The sequence below is a fragment of the Lytechinus variegatus genome, chromosome 6 (genome assembly GCF_018143015.1).
Source record: "Lytechinus variegatus isolate NC3 chromosome 6, Lvar_3.0, whole genome shotgun sequence".
In the NCBI taxonomy this organism is placed as follows: domain Eukaryota; kingdom Metazoa; phylum Echinodermata; class Echinoidea; order Temnopleuroida; family Toxopneustidae; genus Lytechinus; species Lytechinus variegatus.
Genome location: NC_054745.1, coordinates 19040091 through 19065838, shown reverse-complemented (window position 1 = coordinate 19065838; position 25748 = coordinate 19040091). Strand labels below are relative to the sequence as shown.

Here is a 25748-nt window from a genome sequence, read left to right as displayed (position 1 = left end):
ATATCATCATACATGTAACAAACAAGAAACAGCAGTGATGAAAAATAACATTATTGACACTTGTATTATGTAGTAATCATGACTTATGATGATAATGACAATAGTAATAATAATAATAATGATAATGATAGTATTAATAATAATGATAAAAATATTAATAACGATGTATTAACATGATAACAGGAATAAGTATGACAGATCTTACTGCAATTTCGACAACAATTTTCATATTTAAAGTTAGCTAACTCTAAAGAATGATAACAAGGTTGATTTCGATTCCACAAGGATTTTCTTTTTATTCTTTTTCTGCAGCCAGCAAGAATGCTTTAAGTCTCAACGATATTCTGAAAAGATTTGGTTAACTTGAACACAATCTTCAATTTGTTCATATTCAAATTGGCTTTGTCAATGGCAGGATGAGCTAAAAAAGAATTTAGAGGCCAAACATGGCATATGGACCAAAATTTCTGCCAAAAAAAGTTTGAACTGATTGAAGCAAGCGAACAAAAAAAATTACTCTCTTAATAAATTGATAAACTTGTGACAAATTGTGAGGATATATTTAGAAAAATAATATCACATTTTTTCCTTTTTCCTTTCCTTGTTTGCCTTTCTGAGCTTTATCTTGGCGGTGGAATTTCTTCTCTCTCTTTTTTTTTTTGGGGGGGTCTGACATTTTTAAAACAAGCGAGGAAGAGGAATGAGAAGAGAGGAGGAGGAAGAAAAACACGTGAAGGCAAAAGATAGATGGGGTGACATAATTCGCTGGTTGGACAGAATAGACCAGTTCGTAGTTACTTCATGAACAATTTTGGTCAAATTACCTTTCATTTATTTCATTAAGATATTCAGATTTCAAAGCAAGATATTACGTATGCATGCCTTACATAGCGAGATGAAGGAATTGAATAGACCAGGTGACGAGAATATCACATCAATGAACACTCTATGAAGGTATTTTTTGTTGTTGCATTTCTACTTTGAATGCACAGTAATGAATGTTGTACAGTGTACTTGACAAACTGTGAAATATACCAGTCATTCGTAGACGCATTGTTTTTTGTGGATGTGAATGAAAAAAAACGCAATTCAAAAGAATATATGAATAATCAAGACATCGAAGTTGGTGCTAATCTCATTAAATTTTAAACCACCATGTCACTTTAGTACAAATTACCTACCTCTGATCTTGCACAGAATCTTCTGATCATGCGCAGAGTGGAACTGCGAACTGGCTTATATTTGTGTAATTACTGCAAAATCAAATACGTTGATAAGCAATACATCTTTTCTAATTTTGTTTATTGTGATTTGAGTGTAGTGTCTCAGATTGACAAAAAAGCAGAAAATTGTATGTATATATATATATATATATATATATATATATATATATATATATATATATATATACATATATACATATATATATATTTATACTTTTGAATTGAGATTTAAAAGTGGTGGTAAGCAGAAAAGAACACACAAGAGTTCTAAAAATGACTAATTTTCAGGTCAGCATTTGAATATGTCAACCTGCGCTTCGTGCTCTCTTGCCCACTAAATGTAGGGAAAAAAAGCCCCTTTTCCAAATGAAATATGCCTTTTTAAAACGAAATATCTTTCTTGAAGTAAAACATAATACATTTTAATTTAAAAAATCACTAAATTTTGGCCCAAGCTTCGGGCTCACATCAATTATTGTTTAGTAAGGTAATAATCCTGTTCATGGTTGCAGAAATGTTCAGAATGTCCAGTGTTTTCAGGTTGGAATATCATAAATCTTTGGCTCGCTCACATTGATTAGTTAGGTACTCATTCTGTTCCTGGTTACAAATGTGCTTAGAATGTCCAGTTTTCAGGTTGGAATATCACATATTTTGAGCTCACGCTCCGCGTTTGCATTATTTGATTTGCAAGATATGTATCATATTCATGAGTCACTAAATGCACTCCGTAACAGATTCTTTTTCTGGTCAGTATATCAAAATTTTCAGCTCGCGCTTCGCGCTCGCGTTAATTCTTTAGTTAGATACACATCGTTTTCATATGATTTCAAAATCTGCTCGGAATGTTTAATTTTCATGTCTTATTTCACGAAATGTCCAAAAGTTTGAGCTCGTGATTCGCTCTTGCAACATCTCGCAATGGTGCACTTTTAACAGTGATTAGCGCCTAATTGACCAAAAATCGAGTTTTACAACTTCAGATACGCTCTCTCAAGGAAAAATAAATGTATGTCGTATTAATTAGAAATCACCTTAAAATGGCTTTGCTCAACTTAATCAATACAAACACACAACTACCTCACGCAGTTGACAATCTCATGGTGAAAATATCTGTTTGCACCAAAATGCCAATTTTGACATAATTATAAGTACACTTTTTGGCTTTGCCCCCCCCCCAAAAAAAAGGCTTTCTGCCGCCCTTATCACAGAGAGTGGAGAAAGGGCAGACGTTGAGAAGGACATGCCAGGATCGGATGACCGGGGTAATAGCAATTATTGCAACGTAAATCGCCTAGAGCAATGATATACAAAGGTAACTATTTTATTACTATCAAATTGTCATACTATGTCAAAAATCTATCATAAATTCAAATTTTGTATTACATTTACAAAAGGTCGAGGATTTTGCTCGCTCACACATTGTTGGCTCATTGTTCGGTATATCGTTTGAAATGCCTTTGCGTTGAGGTTTTCAGGCCTTTGCTTTGGTCTTGGGTCTCTATGCATTGGCCTTGGGTATTGCATGGCATTGTAGGTTTAGCCTTGACTACAACACTGATCTGGGTCGTATTTTATTACATATATTCTGGTCAGATATGACTGTGTTATAGACAAATCAAAGCGGGAACTATTCAAAATGACCAGAATAAGAATAACAGTGTCATACAGCCAGTAGCATAATGAACCAAACCCCCCCCCCCCCTTCTGTACGCCAGTGCATGCAGCTGACCCATTTATCGAGTCATTTGAAATCAATTTGCCATTCGATATTAATGAAAAACCTAATTTATTCAGAAAAATCCATTAGTATTTACAATTTTGGTAACAAAATTTTGAACTTGAATAATGCTGACGCATATCCTTGCCATGTCTTCCCATCTATCGGGTATCATAATTGAAAATGATCGTTTCAATACAATGAAATAATAACTCACCATCGGTGTTAGTTCCACTTGAAACTTCATTTGCAATGGTGGTTCCATCCTTGAGGGAAAATAAATACACGAGACGTTAAACATTATTTCACCTACTTCGAGGTTTATAGCACCATTGAGCGATAATAATCTTTGCGAGGAACCAGGATAATTGCATTGGCTTTTTTTTCTTTTTATTTGCAAAAATATGTTTTTTCATAAAGTTCTCTTTGAGCTCTTGCCATTGATCCAAAAATTCACTCTTATATTAATATACATGCCAGAGATGTTTGACCGATTACTGGGAAACCTAGCAAAATTTATCCGAGGACATAATCACAGTTAAATAAGAGGGCTTCTCGTACTGATGCCCGCTTATCACAGGTACAATTTCACGGAAAAGATCATGTTTCAGAATTACCTGTTCCGAATCCGTGCCCAAATTTTGCATTGTTGAGGTCTTTGTGGTGGTTTGATTAGTTGGACCTGGCACGGTTGGTTTTGTAGGATCTTGGGTGGTTGGACTTGTCGTGGTTGGTGCGGTAGGACCTTGGGTGGCTGGGCTTGGTGTGTTAAGACCTTGGGTGACTGGCCTTGGGGTAGTTGTTGTGGTAGGATTTTGGGTTGGGCTTGTTGTAGTTGGTTGTTTTGGATCTTGGTTGGTTGGGCTTTGTGTGGTCGGTGTGGCAGGATCTTGGGTCGGTAGGTTTGTCGTAGTTGGTTGTGTCAGATCTTGGGTGGTTGGGCCTGTTGTAGTTGTTGGTGTTGTTGTAGGATCTTGGCTGGTTTGGCCAGTTGTAGTTGTTGGTGTTGTTGTAGGATCTTGGCTGGTTTGGCCAGGTGTAGATGGTGTTGTAGCCTCTTGAGTGGTTGGATCAGCAGGGGCTGTTGTGGTTGTGGGTTCAGGTAGAGGATCGACTGCATAAATACAATAATTGCAATCAACCGGGTTTATATCCGATGAATTTTTCTGCAAATAGTTATATCGTTTCTGTCATTCGACACCATTACCACAGATATATGGTGTGTGCGTTGTATCTTTTTGTTGTTTATAATGCATGAAATAACATACAAATAGGGGGAGGGGTCTTTTTTTTTGTTACACTTTTCAAGAAATCTGTATTTGAAAAATCAGAATTTATCAATCCCCTTTGAATCTTATTTAAAACATGTATCACGTGTTATAAACTCCAGATGGTGTATCTAGTCACTGCATTTTTAATATTTTCCTAGCACTGAATAATAATGATGATGATAATAATAACTACAGTGAACAGTTCTTGTCTTGTATAGCACAAATCACATATATTTTCATGACGTCGCCATGCGCTCCCAGAGAACTTGGATATACCCCGGCTTTAATTTGGTGGCTGTAATTACTTACAGCGCACACGCATTTAAAAAAAATAATAATTCCTGCTAGGTTGCCATTTACCTCACCTGGGTCAAGTGCAATATGGATAAATTTCTGGCTTTTAATGTAAACTACCCTTTGGTCGTTGGTTGGGATTTGAATCCCCGACCCTTTATTTCAAGGTCCGGAGACTAATCCTTTGGTCACAATGAAATATAGAATATAGATTTCCGGATGCCTTTTTTTCAGTAGTAAGAATAAGCCATGAAAAAGAAACATGTGTCACTACCAATAAAACTTCGAAGTGCAAGTAAATATACTTGGTGTGTATTGACGTGAAAACGGAATGTTTTAGTACTATTTAATCGCGTTAAACATCGATGTTATCTCATTGAACAGACAATGCTAACATAACGAGAGATGAACACGCGATGTAATAATAATAGCAGGGCCCACTGGGAGAATAATTTTTGGAAATGAATTGGCTACCCTGAGTAAATATACCGTTATTATTATGATATAATATATCATGATTACAGAACATATTAATACAATTATAACAATATGATATGATATATATAGATTCTTCTTCTTCGCCCTTTCACCCTCTCCCCCCCCCCTTTTTTTTGGGGGGGGGGGCGTGCCCCTCTTCCCCGTAGTGACAAACTGGATTTTTCAACTTACAATTCTTCATGTTTATGTCGACCACATAATGTTTATATTTTAAGCGAAACGTTGAAACGTCAAAACTTGTTTAGATTTTTATCAAATTTTCATAATTGTGCTGATTTATTTTTGCCTTATTGCGTTCAAATCATTTTTATTTGTCGGAGTGCGGGACGTACGTGGACTTGAACTTAAAAACAAAAGGATCAGTAATGGCTATCCCCAGCGGTCAATGATTTACTACCTACCAATTCTGGCAAGCAGAATATGAAATGGCTGTTTCCTATATATATGTATGCAAGTTTATACACCCAAATGAAGGGCGTATTGTTCTCCTTACTTTTTACTATTGTATATGTACACGAGGTAAAAACAAATCAAAACAAACTGCCTTGGTAGACTAATTCTTGGAATAAGTGTCATATAATATTAGCAGCGGTAGAAGGATTAAATGACAATACGACAGAATATATTAGTGAGTGAGTGAAAAGATCTATGAAGTTTGCTTGAATTTTTATTTTAATATTTTATGTGAGCTAGTACTACAGTGCGTATCAAAAAAAAGTTTACACTTTGAAAAAGCCCTGGGAATTTAAAAATATAAAACATGTTGGTAATTTTTTCACATACAATCATGGGTTTGGGTCTCATCTATCCAATGGAAGTATAAGTTTTGACAGAATGTTACACTTGAGTGAGCACTGCCCATTTTTGTAAAGCTCGCAGAAATCTGTTTGCGCAGAAATGCTCGTTAGTACGCTGTGTCAAGGGGAAAGGGTGAAATCAAACTTACCCTGCGAAACATTTCTCATACATTTTCTTTGCAATTTTAATCAATTGAAATAAAACGGATACATTTAAGCATTTTCTGCTAATTTCGCCACCCAAATTGAAATTTTAACACTTAGTATACACAACTTTTACCCTTTTTGTGCCTGCTGAATCTGAGGACATAACTGAATCTGAACCAAAGTTTATATCAGACATCTCTAGCATTTTTTCAAGTTTTTATCATTTAAAGTGGGTTTACATTTCATCTTTAATTTTATACTTGTTTCTCCACACTTTTCCCCAAGCTTGACAGTGATTAACAAAATGAAAATCAAGCCTAAGCCATTTTATGTAAATCACAGCTCAGTGTAAAGCAAATATCGTCCCGATGGCCTCGGTGTGTGGGGGAGTCGGGTTGGGCGTAATGCACTCCTCGAAGTGGTTTGGGCAAAGAAACAAGTTAAATAGGTAAAAGATATCTTTAAATCAATTTTACTAGCTAATTTCCACGTGTTATTCATGATTAAGGTCTACTCTTATTCGCATAACTATTTCAAAGTTCTGCGCAAAAATTTTCACTAACTTTTCAAAAGTAAGTGGTGCTCACTCAAGCGGAAATATTTTTCGACAGTTGTATCGACATTTGCTTAAATGGACCTGTACCAATGTTAAAATGTGGACAAATATTCAGGATATAACAAATGTATCATTTTACAGGATTTTTTTCTAAGTGTACACTTTTTTTGATACGCACTGTATAACAGTGAACACTGAACAAATACTGTGCGTATACATATCAATTACTTTCGCATAGAGCGAAGGCTGATAACCGTGCGTTGCAATCAGTATCCTTCAAGCCTTGAGTGTTTGGTAAATAGTGAACACAGTCCTCAATGCCACCCCCTCCAACAGAACTCTTGGGATATCCTTGCACACTAAGCCACAAGTCTGTAAGAATAAAACATATTTTTTGAAACCCATATTTAATTTCTGAAGATGACTTTTAAAACGTGAATTAATTGGCAAAATATCACATATTACACATAACTCTTGGAATATTTTTATCAACTAAGCCACAAGTCTGCAAAAATAAAATATGAATTATTGAAGCCGTATTAAAATTCTGAAGACAATTCTCAAAACTCGAATTCATTGACAAAATAAAATCAGTGGTTGTTTCACCGATCTCATCTTTTGTGAAGGTGTGATCTAATGCATCAAATTCTCTAGTGACTGAAAAACAAATGAATAAAATATTCTTTTTTATTGACCATTTCTCAAGCGCAATGTTGCGAACGAATTTCAGTATGTAATAGTCACAGGTCCCTTTTTTTCAAATTCAGTGTCTAAATCTATAAGACGGCCGTATGTCCTTCACATTTCTACGAAAGATGTATTTTTTTTTTAATTTCTAAAGAAAATGTCCTTCAATATCATTCATCCCCTTTTGTGTGTTTGTTATTTGATGTTATTATTTTGGCCTGAGTTCAAATGGTAATGAGCCCCATCCCCTTGCATCCATTGAGTTCTATTGACACCAGATGCAATTAGTTCTTCCATGGTCCCTGTACATACATGTATTTCAGTAACATTCGTTGAGTAAACTTACCACTGGATAGAGATAGCTGCGTACCGTCTTCACATTCAAATACACCCTCTACGTCTGCATCCGTACAACCAACCCAGAAGTTAAATACACTTCCAAGTGCAGCTCCCATTTTTGCCTCTGCGTAACAGTTACCTACATTATCCATCTCATCATAGCTGTTGAAAACTACAAGTTTAGCACCCATGTCCGCACAAATCACTTTAGCCTCTCCATATGAAGGAACATTAGACCAGTCTGGTGCTATGTATTGGAACTTGTAGCATCCGGAAACTACACTGTCCCAGCCATCGGGACATGCCCCGTCTACGATAAAAGCATGGCAGAGATATAATAGAATAGATTTCTCTGATAAAAATTGTTGTATAATATTTGCAATCGCACTTGTATACAATAACAATGATAGAGCAGCATCGAGAAAAAAAAGCATTGAGGGATACTAGCAATGACAGATGTTGAACACCACCCATTCCATAATAGGTACCAAAACATACCCTGTTCAATTATCTCCACAATAACTCTTTCCTTATCAAATGAAAGTGAAACTTTTATAATTTTACATATGTTTAAATGGTGACTAGATAGATAGATTAAAGGGGAAGTTCACCCTGACAAAAAGTTTATTGTAAAAATAGCAGAAAAAGTAATCAAAAATATTGCCGAAGGTTCGAGAAAAACTCATCAAATAATTAAAAATTTATTAGAATTTCAATTATTTGATTTGTGACGTCATATGCGAGCAGCATCTCTACATAGCGAATGGTAAAAAATCAATGAAATGTCATTTTCTCAGAAAATTGAAAATGGTTTTCACTGTAACTTTTGTATATCAATAGACAAATCGTTTAACACCCGATCATGAAAAGAAAACAAAATTAAGTCATCAGGAACCATACCAAATTTGAAATTCATACATTTTATATTACATAACACATGGGGCAGCTGCTCGTTTATGACGTCACAAATCCAAAATTTTGAACTCTAATAACTTTCTTACTCTTTAACGGATTTTCCTCAAACCTTCACCAATATTTTTACTATTTTTTCTGCTATTTTTACAACAAAGTTTTCTTCAGGGTGAACTTCCCCTTTAAAGAAACCACAATGACAAGATGACGACACTCTTGAGTTATTGCATCCAATTCTGGGAACTAGTGGAGAGGGATATATACTCTAAAAATGAGGAGCTACAAAGAGCTAATTTAGCTCTTAAAGAGTATGTATAGTTACTGCACTTCGAAGTGCTGATTTTTTTTTCGTTCAAATTTGAACTATATAGAAAAATCAGCACTCCGAAGCGCAGTCACTATACACGCTCTTTAAGAGCTAATTTAGTTTTTTTAGAGTGTTTGCTTGGTTCAGAAACACAGTGCAAGGTCGTACGCCGTATTTTTAACAACATATTGCACATTTTTTGAAAGCAATAATACCACACAATCATCAAACGTTCGGAACAGTAGGCCTGTTGATATGCATAAGAGACATCTTGATGTTGGAATTCACGAATTTTCCGTGAAATAGGCAAAATACGAGAAAAAAAGTTGGGGTGAATTCATCCGCCCCTGGAGGGGGTATGCTTCAGTGTGCCATCGCGCACGTGTTTATATGTATCTGATAGAGAAAATCATACTTGTTTGTCTCCAAATGATTACAAAACAATAAAAATGGCTTTACTGCAAAGCAGAAACACATTTTGCATCAATGAGGCTCCAAAATGGCGAATTTTGCAAGAGATGGGTAAAACACGATAAAGGGATGCTGGGGTGAAATCTGCAGTCCCCTAAGGCTTTGCTGTGTCAGCACTTCTTTATAAAGCTGATATAAAAGGCCCACTTTTGCGTCTCCACTTGATTTCAAGAAAGTAAAAGTGTCTTTTTCTACATTGCCGAAACACCATTTGCCACAATGGGGGTCCCTAAAGCACGATATTTTAACCATAAATAGACTGGGATATATCGACCCCTAAGAAGACGGGGGGGGAGCTTTCAGCCCCCCCCCCCCCCCCCTTATGATCTTGGCCGTCGATCGCGCGATCGCGACGAAAATTGGCACACGCGTTACCCATGGCATTATCTACAAAACTGTAACATCAAATTCTGCAAAAAATCTCATGTCTCATTAATTATGCTAATTAATACGTAAAATCATAAGTTTGCTCTAATTACTAAAATAATGCCCCTGAAATGCTAATTTTTGTTTCACATACTCTAGATAGGCATCTGATCAAATTGATTTTTAAAAAATTTCGAAATCACATTTATTTTCTTGTGTATTCTATTGTTTTCTAAATTTCTTATGTATTTCTATGTTTTTGACTTTTTGTTTTTTATTGTATTTCAATGGAAATTATCGGGGAATTTATTTTGACCATAAAAAAGATAAAATTGATTGATTTTAAGCAGTAAAAGGAAAAATAATGATACACTTATGAATGTTGGCTAAAAACATTATTTGCATTGGATTTGTACACAAATTCACGTTTTTGAGTAATTTTGGGTCTGCATGCACTTACGAAATGTTGCGTAATTTTGGAACCGCGTACCCGGGGGTCACAATTTTGGTCTCAAAAGTTGCGTGAGACTTGAAGGTAAAATTTCAGCGAGCGACGCAGTCAAAGAATTTCGTGCGGCGGATTTATCGCGAAAAATGTCGAGGGGGGGGGGCTGAATAAGCCCCCCAGTCTTTTTAGGGTTAATAGTCAAACTATAGATAAGGAGGGGGTACTTTTAACAGGCTCTTGCGGGACAACGCTTGAAACTATCCGAACGTAACTGCATGCAACATGCAGAGCAATGCCTCCTCCAACTTTTCCTAAGAGGTTCCATTAACATAACAGTTGTTTTAATAGATAGAAAACGCATTTTGGCATCCGGTACCATATCAGTAATATATACCTTTATATCGCTTCGCAAATCACATGCTTTCTGCGTGTAAGTCACACCAACAACGGTGATACAAGACCGATTCAAGCTATTTTACTCTCTTGAAAGGTATGCCAGAGATCGCATTTGTCAGCGGTATCATTAGTGTGACTAAGACACGGAGGTTGCTTTTTGGTGTCATTTAATAGCATTATCGAGTAATACATTTTGGAAGAATTAGCCCTTTATTTAAGAAAATTAAGACATTTATACTGTCACTTAGCAATCAATATTCTATTATCCTTGTTCGAGTCGAATGCTAATATTTCGCCTTAGTTGTTGATGTTAATTACATAACAGATGGATATATGCACATGCAATATTTTGACCAAAAACGTGAAAATTTGGGCATCAATTTTCCTTTTAAAAAAATCATTAACCGAACTGTCAGAAAAACGACTGCAATCGATTTGTAATATTTAAGATTCTAAACTATATTAAAAACCTATTGATTTAAGATTTTCACATTGTTAGTGCTTTAAATATCAAAATAATTGATTTTTAAGAAAAAATCAAGATGGCTGCCAAAATTGGCAATTTGAACCCCATGGGACACGATTTAGAAAAGGGAACAGCAAGATTCATGAACTATGAACTTCAAGCAATTGGGGTGCATGGGAACCCTGCTGGACTAGCTAGTAACCCTTCTTTGGGAAGCGATCATCGCACGGATGTGGACGAAAGTGTGTGAATATTGGATGCGCTACTCCCATAGCAAACTGGGCAGCGAGACTGCTTTAGACATAGCTGTTCTTGAAACCATTCTGTGTCCCGCAACACAAAGTTTAGTAATTAATCGTATACGCTTGAATCTCACTATTAAAAAATGTACATTGCCGTCAATGGGTCGCGGAAACGGGGGGGGGGGGGGGGGCTGGGTGGGTGGGCTTCAGCCCCCCCCCCCTCTTTTTTTTCCAAAACCGTGGCAAATATGACCATTTGAAATCCGTTCCGCAGCCCTGTAAATGCAATCAATCAATTTATTTATAAGCTTTGTGTTCCGGACCCCAGGAGATGGTTAAGAGGAACTAGGCTAGCGAAGTGGTCTTTTAAACTGGTTAAAGGGAAACGAGTGCAATTATGCTAAAAACCTCGTCAGGAAGGGGGAAAGAGAGAAAGGTGAGGAAGGGGAGGGAGAAGGGAGGGAAGTGGGGAGGGGGGGGGTGATGGAGGAAGGATAAGGGCGAGATAAAGATTAGTGAAGAACACGAAGAGATTTAAAAAAAATCATGTGAACTACCGATATGCTGGGCCAACTAAAGTAGCAAGGCAACAACAAACATTTTTGGCACGGTGAAGAACCCTCTGTATCCGAAGATCAAATGAATGATCCTGGATGTGAAGGCAAACAAGCTCAACAGCTTTACCTTCAAGTGATCATCTACATAGAATGTCGGTAATATACATTGATAGATCATTATGAAAACATTTGTATATGACCGTGTTAACTGACGAGGAACTGACAGTAACAAATATCGTTACTAGGGAGACTTGGCAAACTTAATTTATATTGAATTTTAATATTTCATGTTATAGCGGGCTTTGTGTTTAATAAGTGCTATTTTATCAAACGATTTGTATTTGGTTGTTAATTCAGTTGATGCGTCTCTTGAAATTTTATTCATCAGTTCATAGTTTGCATATCAATAAGTCAATGTTAGTTAGTAGGGAAAATGTACGTTAGGGTTCTATTGGGGAATGATAAGAAGAATGTAATGTGCTTATTAAACTTGTTGTGTGTTGTAAATAAGACAAATTTAGAAAAAAAACATATAAGCCTGTTGAGTGTAGGAGTTTTCTGAGCATCATAAATCCCGTCATCATCGTTCTATAACTCGTTGAAAACGTCCTGTGTTACGTAGATCTATATTCTACATTTAATGACATTATGTCAAATTGCATCGAATACGGCATTTACATAAGATTGACTTCACATCCTCATCCCCATAAGCATCACACAAACACACACACACAGCCGCACACGCGTGTGCGTACCCAACGGCATACACTCGCACCCAAAGACGTTATAATATGCTCGCACCTATCCTCACGCGCGCACCCACACACATTTATACCCAAAATAAAACTGAAAATTGGCAGTATACACATTAACTTTGATTATTTTTTTACCAAATTGGTTGGTATTTGGTTGCCATGGCAATGGTCTGAGATGGTACTTACACAATTACCAACAAACATTTATTCTTAACAACCTAAACTTAGTGGAAATGAAAGGATAAAATGTGACTCTACATGATTTTATCAAAATTTGTACTTTTCTGAGAAAAATAAGATGTTACCATGACAACAGGCCATTTGCAATATTGATATATATTTTTAAACTTAAGCATTGTCAAGGCAACATCAATTCCTATCATCAATAATCTCATGCATGACACTTATGTAGTTTTTGTTCTAAATGATTGGGAAAAACTCAACACATGTAGATTAAGTAGCTTTTATTGTCTTTACTGCCATTATCATTTTTTCATGTTATTTTTTTAACAAATTAGGTATTATTTGGTTGCCATGGCAACGGAATGAGAGTTTATATATACAAAAAACAGATTCTACAACTTTAAATCGAAATTTTTCCTTTTCTGGAGGAAAAATGAGCCGTTACTATGGCAACGGGCTAATCGGAACTATTTTGATGATCTTAAATATTTCTGAATTTTATTTATATTTAATCGAAACCTTGAATTCAATCTCTTCGATAATTTGTATCATGTTTTATTTACCATTTACATGGGAATACATGTTATTTATGAGAAATTAATCGGTTGCCATGGCAACGGTCGAAGACGGCGTTTATAAATTTGGCAACAAGCAGATTCGTATTCAGCACCCTAAAAGTAGGGGGGATAAGCACAAAAAAATCAGATTCTACAGAATTTTTTTGGCATTCTTACTACTTGCCGCCTACTAATACATCGCCATTTTTTCATATCAATGCATCCGTAATATAATTTTGAGTAATTTGATACCTTGATCAACCTTCTACGACAAGTAATTACGGAATTAGCCTCCATCAAAGTTTACAGCACGCGTGCGTGCGCGCACTAACCGTAGGCAATATATGATCAAAAACATGCCTATACAAAGTTCATTATAGCTCATCAGGTAGTCCGTTGACCCAATTTTTTTCATATCAGAATAGAGTATGGATGGGAGATATGATTTCATGTCACATTTGACCCGAAATTTTATCATGACGTCATCTAAATAGCGTCGGAACTCAAAATTCCCATTTTGCTACTTATGAAATCATCATAATTATGCAAATTTGACTCTAACTCCGTAAGTGTTGGTCAATTTTCGCTCAATTTTGTCCTATGGTATAGCTGAGGACATGTTCTTTCTAACATATTGGCTTCAATTACATTTTAAGGATCGGATCATCCTTAAAAATGGCAATTTATAGAGGCATGCCATTTTCGCTCATTTTGCGTGCAATGTCTATATGGAAATGTCTTTTCCTCAAAACTGGATTTTACATTCCTCTATTTCGCGAGCCATATCTCCACTTTTTCCTGTCGGTTTTCTCTAAGCTTTGAGTATATGCTTCTTTTTCATGACTCAAAAAGTAATTGCCCTATGTTAAGGTTTTCATATATATGAAACATTTCCTGTCCGTGATTACGTTCGCATTAGTGGATTGGTTAGATATGTCTGCTCTTCATGTATTCCTAAAATCAGTCCTTAAAATGTCCCTTCTTCTGATCTAAATAGCAAAAATTTTCAGCTCGCGCTTCATGATCGCATCATTTGGTTGATGAAATACGTATGGTCCTATTTAATCCCTAAAAAGAAACCTCAGAATGCCCGACTTCAGGTCTGAATTATCTAAATTTTCAGCTAGCGCTTCGCACTCGCAATATTTGATTAGTGATACTGCTTATGATAATCATGATTGCAATGACTTCAATAAGTGATTTATGTGTTCAGATGTAATTCTAATAAAATCAGCAAGCGCTTGGCACTCGTATCAGATGACTTTGGCGAGATATGCATACTCTTAATGGATTCCTAAAATATATTCCTTAAAATCTCGCTGTTTGGGGTTCAAAATATACAAAAATTTCAGCTCGCGCTTCGCTCTCGCATTGTTTAGCGACACACGTACCTATCATGATTACACAAATTTGATTATAATGTCCTTTTTTGGTGTGAATATAAAAAAAAATTTAGCTCGCGCTTCGCGCTCGCATATTTGATCAGTGAGATAAATATCCGTTTAATGACATTGTCCTTAGAATGTCTCTATTAGGTCAGTATAACTGGCAACTGAGCGCGCTTCGCGCGCTCACTCAGTGATTCAAAATTTTGCTGGTGACCCACGGTATGCCACTGAGACTTGTAACCCTTCTTCGGGAAGCGATCATTGCGCGGATGTGAACGAGAGTGTGTGAATATTGGATGCGCTACTCCTATAGCAACATGGGCAACAAGACTGCTTTAGACAAAGATGTTCTGGAAACCATTCTGTGTCCCGCAACACAAAGGTTAGTAATCAATCGTACGCTTGAATCTCACTATTAAAAATGTTATTGCAGTCAGTGCAATCAATCGTTAAATATTTTCGACGATGATTGATATGCTGTGTGTTACGGACCGAAGGAGATGGTTGTGATGAACTAGGCTAGCGAAGTGGTCTTTTAAACTGGTCTCTTAAACTAAACTCCTCAAAAAAAATTTGGAAATCCGAATTTGATCGATAATCCCTCCTTGGTTTTAGTAAATATTTATGTGTTTTTAACATTAATGAATAGATCATTTAATTATCTTTAAAATGATACCCTACATGATATGATTATGGCTTACATGGAGGTGCAGTGCCTTGAAATGTGGGGCGATGTCAAAATTCAAAAGTTGCAAAATGACACAATATTGAAAGTCACTGTTATTTTTTTCGTGATGATAAATGAGTTTCTCAGCGGTTTCTTTTGACTTTGATCGATAACCCCTCCTCGGTTTAGTAAATATCAATGTGTTATTGAATAAACCATGAAATTGTCTTTAAAATGATACCCTACATGATATGATTATGGCTTACATGGAGGTGCAGTGCCTTGAAATGTGGGGCGATGTCAAAATTCAAAAGTTGCAAAATGACACAATATTGAAAGTCACTGTTATTTTTTTTCGTGGTGATAAGTGAGTTTCTTAGCGGTTTCTTTTTTTATTGTGTAGTTTTTATAGACAACTTCTATTCATATACAAAATAAAATATACATAACAAATATGACTATGATGTCTTTACAAATACCTAGACAACTCATAAATTTAACATCACTTTTTCATGAATGTTACAATAAAACACAATGTCAGACATCTTCCAATACATAATTATAAATAACATTGATGATGATTATATGCATCAAGAAGAAACTTCTACAGTAAATTCAACATATTGAATTTTCTTTTCAGTGTCAAATAAAAAACATAAAAGAGAGATTTTCCAAATAAAAAAAAAATCATAAATAAAACCTAAACGAATTGAAGCCAGCAGCATATATATTTTTTAAACCCATCACCTCGGCCTCTTCACCCAAATAAATTTTGACTTTGATCGATAATCCCTCCTCGGTTTAATAAATATCAATGTGTTATTAATATTAAAACGATACTCTGCATGATATGATTATGGTTCACATAGAGGTGCAGTGCCTTGGAATGTGGGGCATGTCAAAATTCAAAAGTTGCAAAATGACAGTGACTGTTCTTTTTCCGTGGTGATAAGCTTCTCAGCGGTTTCTTTTAATTATTTCCATGCACCTTAACATCAACATGCAATCAAACACACCTATGCACAAGCAAACACATAAGAAACAAACAAAAATGCATGGGATTTCAAACCACGACTCAACCCATGTTCTCTACAGAACCATCGCTACATAAACCACAACATTATTGACACAGACAGACAAAATAATCATGTTCTGTATTGACCCTTCATGACTACTTCTGCTCGTTTTGCAGCTTTTCAATTCAGACAGCATCCAACACTTTTGAATCCTGCTCTTTAGTGATGGAATGATCATAACAAACATGGTATCATTTTAAAAGGAATTAAATGATCTTTTGAATGAAATCAAATATGCATTGTGTAAAATTGTGAGTTGGAAAAAATTAATGGCCAAACTCATATTTCCAAACTTTTTTTAGGGGTTTAGTTAAAGGGAAATGAGTGCAATTACTTATTCCGAAAACTGCGTCAGAGAGAGGAGATGAATGCAGTAAGTGAGAGAAAAAAATTAACGAAAAGGGAAGAGAAGGGAGAAGGGATGGAAGTGGGGAGGGAGTGATGGATGAAGAAAGATGGTGGGGTGAAGATTAGTGAAGAACGCGAAGAGATTAAAACAAAAATAATGTGGACTAACCGATATGCTGGGCCAACGAAAGTAGCGAGGCAACAACAAACATGACCAACATCTTTGATTATGATCTTGCGAAGTGGAGCTGCTTTTGGGCCACGGTGAAAAAAAACCCTCTGAATCCGAAGATCTAATGAATGATCCTTGATGAAACATTAAACGCACAATTACTCTGTTTTATAGATACACTTAGATATTAAGTTAAGCAAGCTCAACAGCTCTGCCTTCAAGTGATCATGTAGATAGGATGTAGGTAATATACATCGATAGGTCATCATGAAAATATTTGTATATGTATATGTATATGACTGTGTTCATTGACGAGGAACTGACAGTAACACATATCGTTACTAGGGAGACTTGGCCAAACTGAATATAAATTGAATTTTAATATTTAATGTTATAGCAGGCTTGGTGTTTCATAATTCATATGAAACGTATCTCTTTCATGTCCTCAATGAATTGATTATGTAATTTAATCTTCAAATGCAATGCACTGCATGGATGGGTGGATAACGACATACTGCATTTTGATGCTGATCTCCGGTAAAAGCGGAGGAAGAACAAGACGAAGACCGTGTTTAATAAGTGCTCATCGTTCTCAAAATTTTGTCAAACGATATGGTTTTGAGTGCTCATTCAGTTAATGTGTCTCTTGAAATTTTATTCATCATTTCATAGTTTGCATAGAAACAAGTCAGTGATATTTGAAAAGAAAAATGCATGTTCAGGGTGCTATTGGGGAATGATAAGAATATAATGTTCCTGTTATGCTTTGTAAATAAGACAAATTAATTGGACAATAATGTAAGCCTGTTGAATGCAGGGGGGGGGGGTATTCTGGAACCCTGTCATAACTTTTATCATAATTTTTTTTTCATTTCTCTCCGAGATGTGACACCGCTATGATTGTCACAAATCGGTATTCTGAACATTGTCATTTCCATGTCATATCTCTCAAAGTTCCCACCCATCTTTTCGGAAGCAAACCAATCAAAATCATCGTTAGTTCCCAGTGGGAGCCCTTCTAGCCAATAGGAAGTCCCCGTGGCAGGTCGGGCGTATCCCCAAATCAGTTGCTGGCATCGCGCAACTACGCGTACATGTATATTGATGCGCTTAATGACAAAGAGAGACAGGGAGCTGTGAAGGATTTTAGAGGAGAAGTAAAAAAGAAGGAAAACAGAGAAAAAAAGGAGGGAATTAATATGTAGGGCCTAACTAATTGTAGCGTGAAAAAAATTATTTTGAAAATTGTCATGGATGATGAGTGAAACTAATACCACAATCTAATCTAAATAATATAATTGTTTGCTTGACATTTAGTCGGCAGGGTATTGGGATATTTGGTACTAAAAGATATGACAAAATTTATGACTGCTGCCCCCTGTCATAACTTTTGTCGTATCTTTTGCTTGTATAAAAGGATTACGCGCATCTAAAGCCGCGTATTTTTGGTGCGCGCTAAAGAGAAGAGACAAAATTTATGACAATTTTTGTGACAAAAGTTATGACATCCACCACAATACCGATTTTGTCATAAGTAAGATAAAATATGGAGAAAAGACAATGTTCAGGGGTGGTGTTTTGTAACTCTGTCATAACTTTTGTCATAAATTTTGTCATTTCTCTCCGAGATGTGACACCGCTATGATTGTCACAAATCGGTATTCAGAACATTGTCTTTTCCCTGTCATATCTCTCAAAGTTCCCACCCATCTTTTCGGAAGCAAACCAATCAAAATCATCGTTAGTTCCCAGTGGGAGCCCTTCTAACCAATAGGAAAGCCCCGTGGCAAGTAGGGCGTATCCCCAAAATAGTTGCTGGCATCGCGCAACTACGCATATATTGATGCGCTTAATTACAAAGAGAGACAGGGAGCTGTGAAGGATTTTAGAGGAGAAGTAAAAAAAGAAGGAAAACAGAGAAAAAAAAGGAGGGAATTAATATGTAGGGCCTAACTAATTGTAGCATGAAAAAATTATTTTGAAAATTGTCATGGATGATGAGTGAAACTAATACCACAATCTAATCTAAATGATATAATTGTTTGCTTGACATTTGGTCGGCAGGGTATTGGGATATTTGGTACTAAAAGATATTACAAAAATTTATGACTGCTGCCCCCTGTCATAACTTTTGTCGTATCTTTTGCTTATTTAAAAGGATTACGCGCATCTAAAGCCGCGTATTTTTGGTGCGCGCTAAAGAGAAGAGACAAAATTTATGACAATTTTTGTGACAAAAGTTATGACATCCACCAGAATACCGATTTTGTCATATCTCTGAGATAAGATAAAATATGGAGAAAAGACAATGTTCAGGGGTGGTATTCTGTAACTCTGTCATAACTTTTGTCATAATTTTTTTCATTTCTCTCCGAGATGTGACACCGAGATGTTCAGGGGTGGTATTCTGTAACTCTGTCATAACTTTTGTCATAAATTTTGTCATTTCTCTCCGAGATGTGACACCGCTATGATTGTCACAAATCGGTATTCTGAACATTGTCTTTTCCCTGTCATATCTCTCAAAGTTCCCACCCATCTTTTCGGAAGCAAACCAATCAAAATCATCGTTAGTTCCCAGTTGGAGCCCTTCTAACCAATAGGAAAGCCCCGTGGCAAGTAGGGCGTATCCCCAAATCAGTTGCTGGCATCGCGCAACTACGCGTATATTGATGCGCTACAAAGAGAGACAGGGAGCTGTGAAGAATTTTAAAGGAGAAGTCACTTGTAATTCCACAAAATTATTATTTTTTCTCAAGAAATGCGATTTTCCTTCTTTAAAAAAAATTTTTTTTCAGCATTATTTTCATGAAACCATATGGTTTGTCTTATTTTCCAGATTTTTTTAAACAACTTGAGAAAGGTAAGGAGTTTCAATGCTTTATATAAAAAAAAGTGATCATCAAGGGAGGTCCAAGTACATGAAGTGAATGATTAATATGTAATTTTTTCATATAAAGTAATTTCACAATAGCATCCAAGAGGAAATCATCTTCCATGCTACGGTCAATTAATTATAAAGGTTTTCTTTTCATGCTCAATGACAAAGAAATTATCCAGCTCTGAACAGTGAAATTCACCAGTTTAGTTATAGGGGTTCACAAAGAATAGGCCTGCGTGAAGTCAATTAGAATCACCTATTTCATGTTGTATGGAAATGAAAAAAATACCTATTCATTTCATTTAATGTTAAATCAAGTACTTAAATTAAAATAGGCCTAGTGTTTATAATTTCTGAATCCAAATCCTGCAATAAAATGCAGTGTATATTGTGTGTCGTAGGAAACATGTCCCGTACGACACACACTGTGTCGCACAGGATAACTTTTAATAGGACACTTATTGAAAAATGAAGGGCATCTTTATTGCATAAATCGATCACCAATGGGTCAAAGATGGAGAAACTGATATTGTAGAATTGCATCTTAAAAAATAATAGTGTAGGAAAAGGGTTTGCATTTTCATGTGTCGTACGGGACAATGCCCAAGCTATAGTGCTTTGATACAGTCCTGTATCAAAGCACTATAGCTTTGTATCAAAGCAATAGCTTTGATCCAGCTGAGGCATGGCGGCTTGTCATTGTTCAAAACCCAACTTCACCCGACAAAGGAAATTATAATTGGTATGGAGTCGAAAATCTGTCTATCTGACGGTCAATTGGATCAGGGTCGCCTAGCCACTAACCCGTCTCTGTGGTCTAGTGGTTAAGGCACTGGCGTTCAAAGCTGGGGGCCCGGGTTCGATTCCCGGCAGAGACATTTTTCGGCATCACCAATTTTTCCAAAGGGTAGATAGCTCTGGGGAACCTTGATTTAAGCTACGCCTACCTTTGTTCTCTTCATCCATTTCTTTACACAATATTTAAAATAAAAGAGTTGCCAAAGTTGTTGTACATGTATAGCTTCACACACATTTGTATACTTTCTCCCATCATGCCCATACGTGTACTGTATCAAAGCACTATAGCTTTGTATCAAACCATGGACCTATTCCGTAATAGGTCCATTATCAAATCAATAGCTTTGATTCAGCTGAGGCATGGCGGCTTGTCATTGTTAAAAACCCAACTTCACCCGACAAAGGAAATTATAATTGGTATGGAGTCGAAAATCTGTCTGTCTGACGGTCAATTGGATCAGGGTCGCCTAGCCACTAACCCGTCTCTGTGGTCTAGTGGTTAAGGCACTGGCGTTCAAAGCTGGGGGCCCGGGTTCGATTCCCGGCAGAGACAATTTTCGGCATCACCAATTTTTCCAAAGGGTAGATAGCTCTGGGGAACCTTGATTAAAGCTACGCCTACCTTTGTTCTCTTCATCCATTTCTTTACACAATATTTAAAATAAAAGAGTTGCCAAAGTTGTTGTACATGTATAGCTTCACACACACACACACACACACACACACACACACACACACACACACACACACACATATATATATATATATATATATATATATATATATATATATATATATCTGACTTCACTTTTGGTTAAAACTAATAATTTTCATAAAATCTAGGTATCATAGTAAAATATTACACTACTTATTGTCGTGTTGGGATCGGTAATTATAAGTTAAAAGGGAAGTTATACAGTTCAAATCACTGGGTATTTAATCATCAGTTACAGTTTACAGTTCGAAGTACACGAATATTCGAATACAACAAGAGACGATGAATACAAAATAATTTAGAAGTATAAGATTGAGATTGTGAAGTTCAGATAATATTTGATGGACGTCTAAGTCTTGAAGTCAGTCAGTCTATCTGGATGAGTGTGGGTCTAGTATTCTAATGTCTCTCTCTAATAATCAAGAAGTCTTATTCATAATATTTGGGGGGTGTAGCTTTTTAAGACTGGAGTGATCCAAACTTGATCTGATAGGTCTACAGGTAAATGTCTATCAAACTTCTCTGGTATAAGGGGTGTGGGGATGCCCTATGCAAGTGACTGGTGCTGGAAGTGTGAGCCATACTTCTTAGAACATATTATCCTTGAAGTTAGCTGACGTCACTGAGGGCTGGTCTTTTTATGGCCAAGGTTTAGGAGATTCTTAGATGACATTAGGGGAGTTTGAAAACAAGTGAAGGTGAATGACTGAACGGATAACAGGTTAAGTACATAACAGTACTTAACATTATGACCTATTCAAAGCATGATGAAATGTATGATTTTTTTTATATTCTAGTGTGGAATCGCCCTGAAGAGGTATTTTTAGAGAGAAACTAAAAATATCGGATGTACAATAAAAAATGTAATCACTTTATCCATAGACACTTTAAATGGGCGGCATTAGTCATGTAATCGCGATGAAAGTAAGGACAACTCTCCCATTTTTGGATGGAATGTGCCTAAGGAAACTATGAAATGGGGTCTAAGAAACTGAATGCTCGCCATGCATGGAGCTGCTAAGGGAGTTGCGAAGCCGTTTACGTTCATCTCTTGCACGCGGTGTTCGCGTTGGACAATTTTGCAGGGCTGTGGAACTGAGATGTCTCATAACCATGGTAACGGGGTCTTGCGAGCGCGGCTGGGCGGGTTATGAACTGAAATTCGGTCATTTTGAGTATTTAGAATTCCCCCTCCCCTTTCTAAACATTTTCGCGGCCACTGTAAGATTTAGAGATTATAGTAGTCTAGCGAAGGGAGGGGGGGGGGGGGTCGAGAAAAAGTGATGAGAAGAGGACGGGGTGATCAAATGAATGAGAGAAAGAGATACCAAAATTAAATGTACATGTATTGAGACTGAGAGAGAGACCTCGTTCTCATCAACGGCTTAAACTAGTTTAGTGGAAACTAAGTTAACGTATAATGGGAATACTCCAAGCGGTCTTAGAAGCGATCTTTAGTGGTCTTTAATACCGTTTTCATATACTGAAGCCGAAGTGGAGTTACTCCGGAATAACTCCGGATTGAGTTTATACGCTTGTACTGCGGACCGACTTTAAACCCCCTTTCATATTGGCAAGCACCGCAGCGATGTATCCGCAGTCGTTGCCATGGTTTCCAAGCGAGTTCGCGCCATACGTGTGGCGAGATCACAGCGATAAGCGCATACCGCATTTCCGGTGCGGAGTAACTCCGTTTGTAACCCTCTTCTCGAAGTGGGTTGAGTACTCCGCTTTGAATCCGGATCGAACTAATCTCAGAATTTTCATATTGCCCTCCAAAGTGGAGTAACTCCTGGACTCCGGACTAACTCCACTTCGGCTCTCGCTATGAAAGGGTATCAGTTTAAAATACCGCCTCGCTGTGTGGTTTTCAATACCACATCGATTCGCCTTGTTAAAGAGGTTTATGCCTACCTCGGAACATACCATTCCTATACCACATGTAGCTTTACAGTGCGTATAAAAAAAACGGGACAGTTTTGAAAAGTCTATAAAAAAAATGTTTCAAATCATTATATCTATATTTTGATATTAATAGATGCTCTAAGATCTTGTCTTTGAAATGCCATTTAAAAAATAAATTTTGTTCATGCTTGAGCGAACACGGGACGTTTTTGTCGGGGGTTCAAAAAAAGGCTTGCGCCAAAATGGCAGAAATGTGAAATTTGATGATTAGACTTTTGGCAAATCAGCAGACTTCCTCTTAATCTTTTCATTATCTTTGCCACAATTTTCGAATTATGCTTTCATATTTCATTTACAACTTTATTAATTTACCTGAATTATATTGTTTTTCATTTAAACTTCTTTTACCTTTTGATTTTCCTTCATAAGTAAGAAAAGAAGAGACTTTTTGTCAACCCAAGTAAGAAGATTTGCATTATCAATTGGGAGAATTTGTAATTATTCAAATCCTTTTATTATGTGAAATAAATTATGTTGTGGTACCTTTGATAATTATCAGGTAAAACAAATTATGCTATGGTACCTATAAAAGACATGAATTCTATTTTCAAGGGGTTATTGAATCATTCACCAAGTTTGATTAAGTGGTTGACAGGACAAACAGGAATGGATTTATGTCTTTCAGTGGCAATGGTGTATTGAGTCAATTTTGAAGGAGCAAGATATGGCAGTTCGGGTAAAATGTATTAAAAAGTTGTGAAGCGAGCAACCAAAAAATTCCACTTTTTTATTTAAATATCCAATCTTCTGATTTTGCCATAATATTCAGAAAATGATATCATATTTCACTTTCTATGTTTTCTGTTGTTTTCCTTTTCACTTTTTTCCTTGGTCATAATTTTTTATTTTGAGGGGGGGGAGCACCCCGAGCCCCCACCCTCAGTATGCCACTGTTCAAAGGCACCATAACCTTTGTAGCACACAATGAAAGGATTTGAAAAAAAAACCAAGCTCTCCCATACTTTGGTATAAAAAAAAATGTTCTTGCCTAAAGAAGGAATATTCAAAGCTAAAAGAGAACATATTAAAAAGGAACAACAACAGAACTATTCAAGCAAATAAGTAGATTTGGAAATAAATTTTGACCGCATAATTCGAAAATTATGGCAAAGATAATGAAAAGGTTAAGAAGAAGTCTAATGATTAGCAAGAAGTTCGACCATCATATTTATCATTTTATGCCATTTTGGCGCAAGCCTCCGTTTATACCCGAGACAAAAACATTCCGCGTTCGCTCAAGCATGAACAAAACTAAATTATTTTAATTGCACTTGAAAGATAAGACTCCAGAGCACGTATTGACACCAAAATATAGAAATCATAATTTGAAACCAAAATTTTATAGACTTCAAATCTGTCCCGTTTTTTATACGCACTGTATAGGGAATAGAGAAGTGATCTTTGCAGTGATGTGTACGAGAGTGCATCGGATGCGCTACTAGACCGCTTTTGACAAAGCTGTTCTGGAAACCACTCTGTGTCCCGCTACACAAAGTTTAGTAATTAATCGTACCCTTGAATTTCACTTATAAAAATGTACACTGTAGGCAATGCAATCAATCGTAGAAAAAAATGTTCTACGATGAGGGATAAACATTGTGTTACGGACCCCAGGAGATGATTTTGAGGAACTATGTAGGCTAGTGAACTAGTTTTAAACTGGTTAAAGGGAAGCGAGTGCAATTAATCATACCAAAAAACTACGTCAGAAAGAGGTGGAAATGAACGCAGTAAGAGCGAAACAAAATTGCGAAAGAGGGAAAGGTGAAGAAGGAAGGGAGAAGGGAGGGAAGTAAAGAAGGGAGGGAAGTAAAGAAGGGAGTGATGGAGGAAGAAAGAGGGTGGGGCAAAGATAAGTGAAGAACGCGAAGAAAAAGAAAACATGTATTATAAGATGGCTAAATAATTTGCAGCTTGCTGATTGGTCAAAGCGTACCACGTGATCATTCGCGAAAAGTGTCTATCCCTGCACGCCCGTGGGAATTTCGCGCACCCAAATTGTCTAACCCACGGTAAGTGCAATTTCAAAATTTTTGATATTTGATTTAGATCTATTTCATTATTTATTTTCTCATATAAGGTGCTTAAAATTGCGTTCGAAATTACTTAGCCATCTTATAAAAGGAATAACGCATTTTACCCGTCGTTTTTCAGCGATATGCAGTGCACTCGAGGTTTCTTCTTCGCATGCACACTCCACACGAGCCGGAGGCGAGTGTGGAGTGCGCATGCTCAGAAGAAACCTCTCGTGCACAGCATACTCGCTAAACAACTCCGCGGAATGCGTTATTCCTATACTAACCGCCATGCTGGGCCAACGAAAGTAGCAAGGCAACAACAAACATGACCAACATCGTTGATCTTGATCTTGCGAAGTGTAGATGGTTTTTGTCCACGGTGAACAACCCTCTGTATCCGGAGATCAAATGAGTGATCCTTGATGAAACAGTAAGCGCACAACAACCTGTTTTAGAGACACTTAGATGCGAAAGTAAGCAAGCTCAACACCTCTACTTTCAAGTGATCATCTAACTGAGGATTTTGGG

The 25748-nt window shown here is 36.6% G+C and overlaps 1 protein-coding gene across 1 annotated transcript in view; it reads right to left on the bottom strand.

The window, feature by feature from the left end:
• The window catches only part of LOC121417617 (mucin-2-like), a 37096-nt gene that overhangs the window by 4350 nt on the left and 6998 nt on the right, over positions 1-25748 (bottom strand). Inside the window, exons 5-8 of the mRNA XM_041611352.1 lie at positions 7540-7842; positions 6735-6878; positions 3561-4057; positions 3161-3209 (exon numbers count right to left, since the gene is read on the bottom strand). Coding sequence (XP_041467286.1) covers positions 3161-3209; positions 3561-4057; positions 6735-6878; positions 7540-7842 — 993 coding nt within the window. The remainder of the gene's footprint in view (positions 1-3160; positions 3210-3560; positions 4058-6734; positions 6879-7539; positions 7843-25748) is intronic.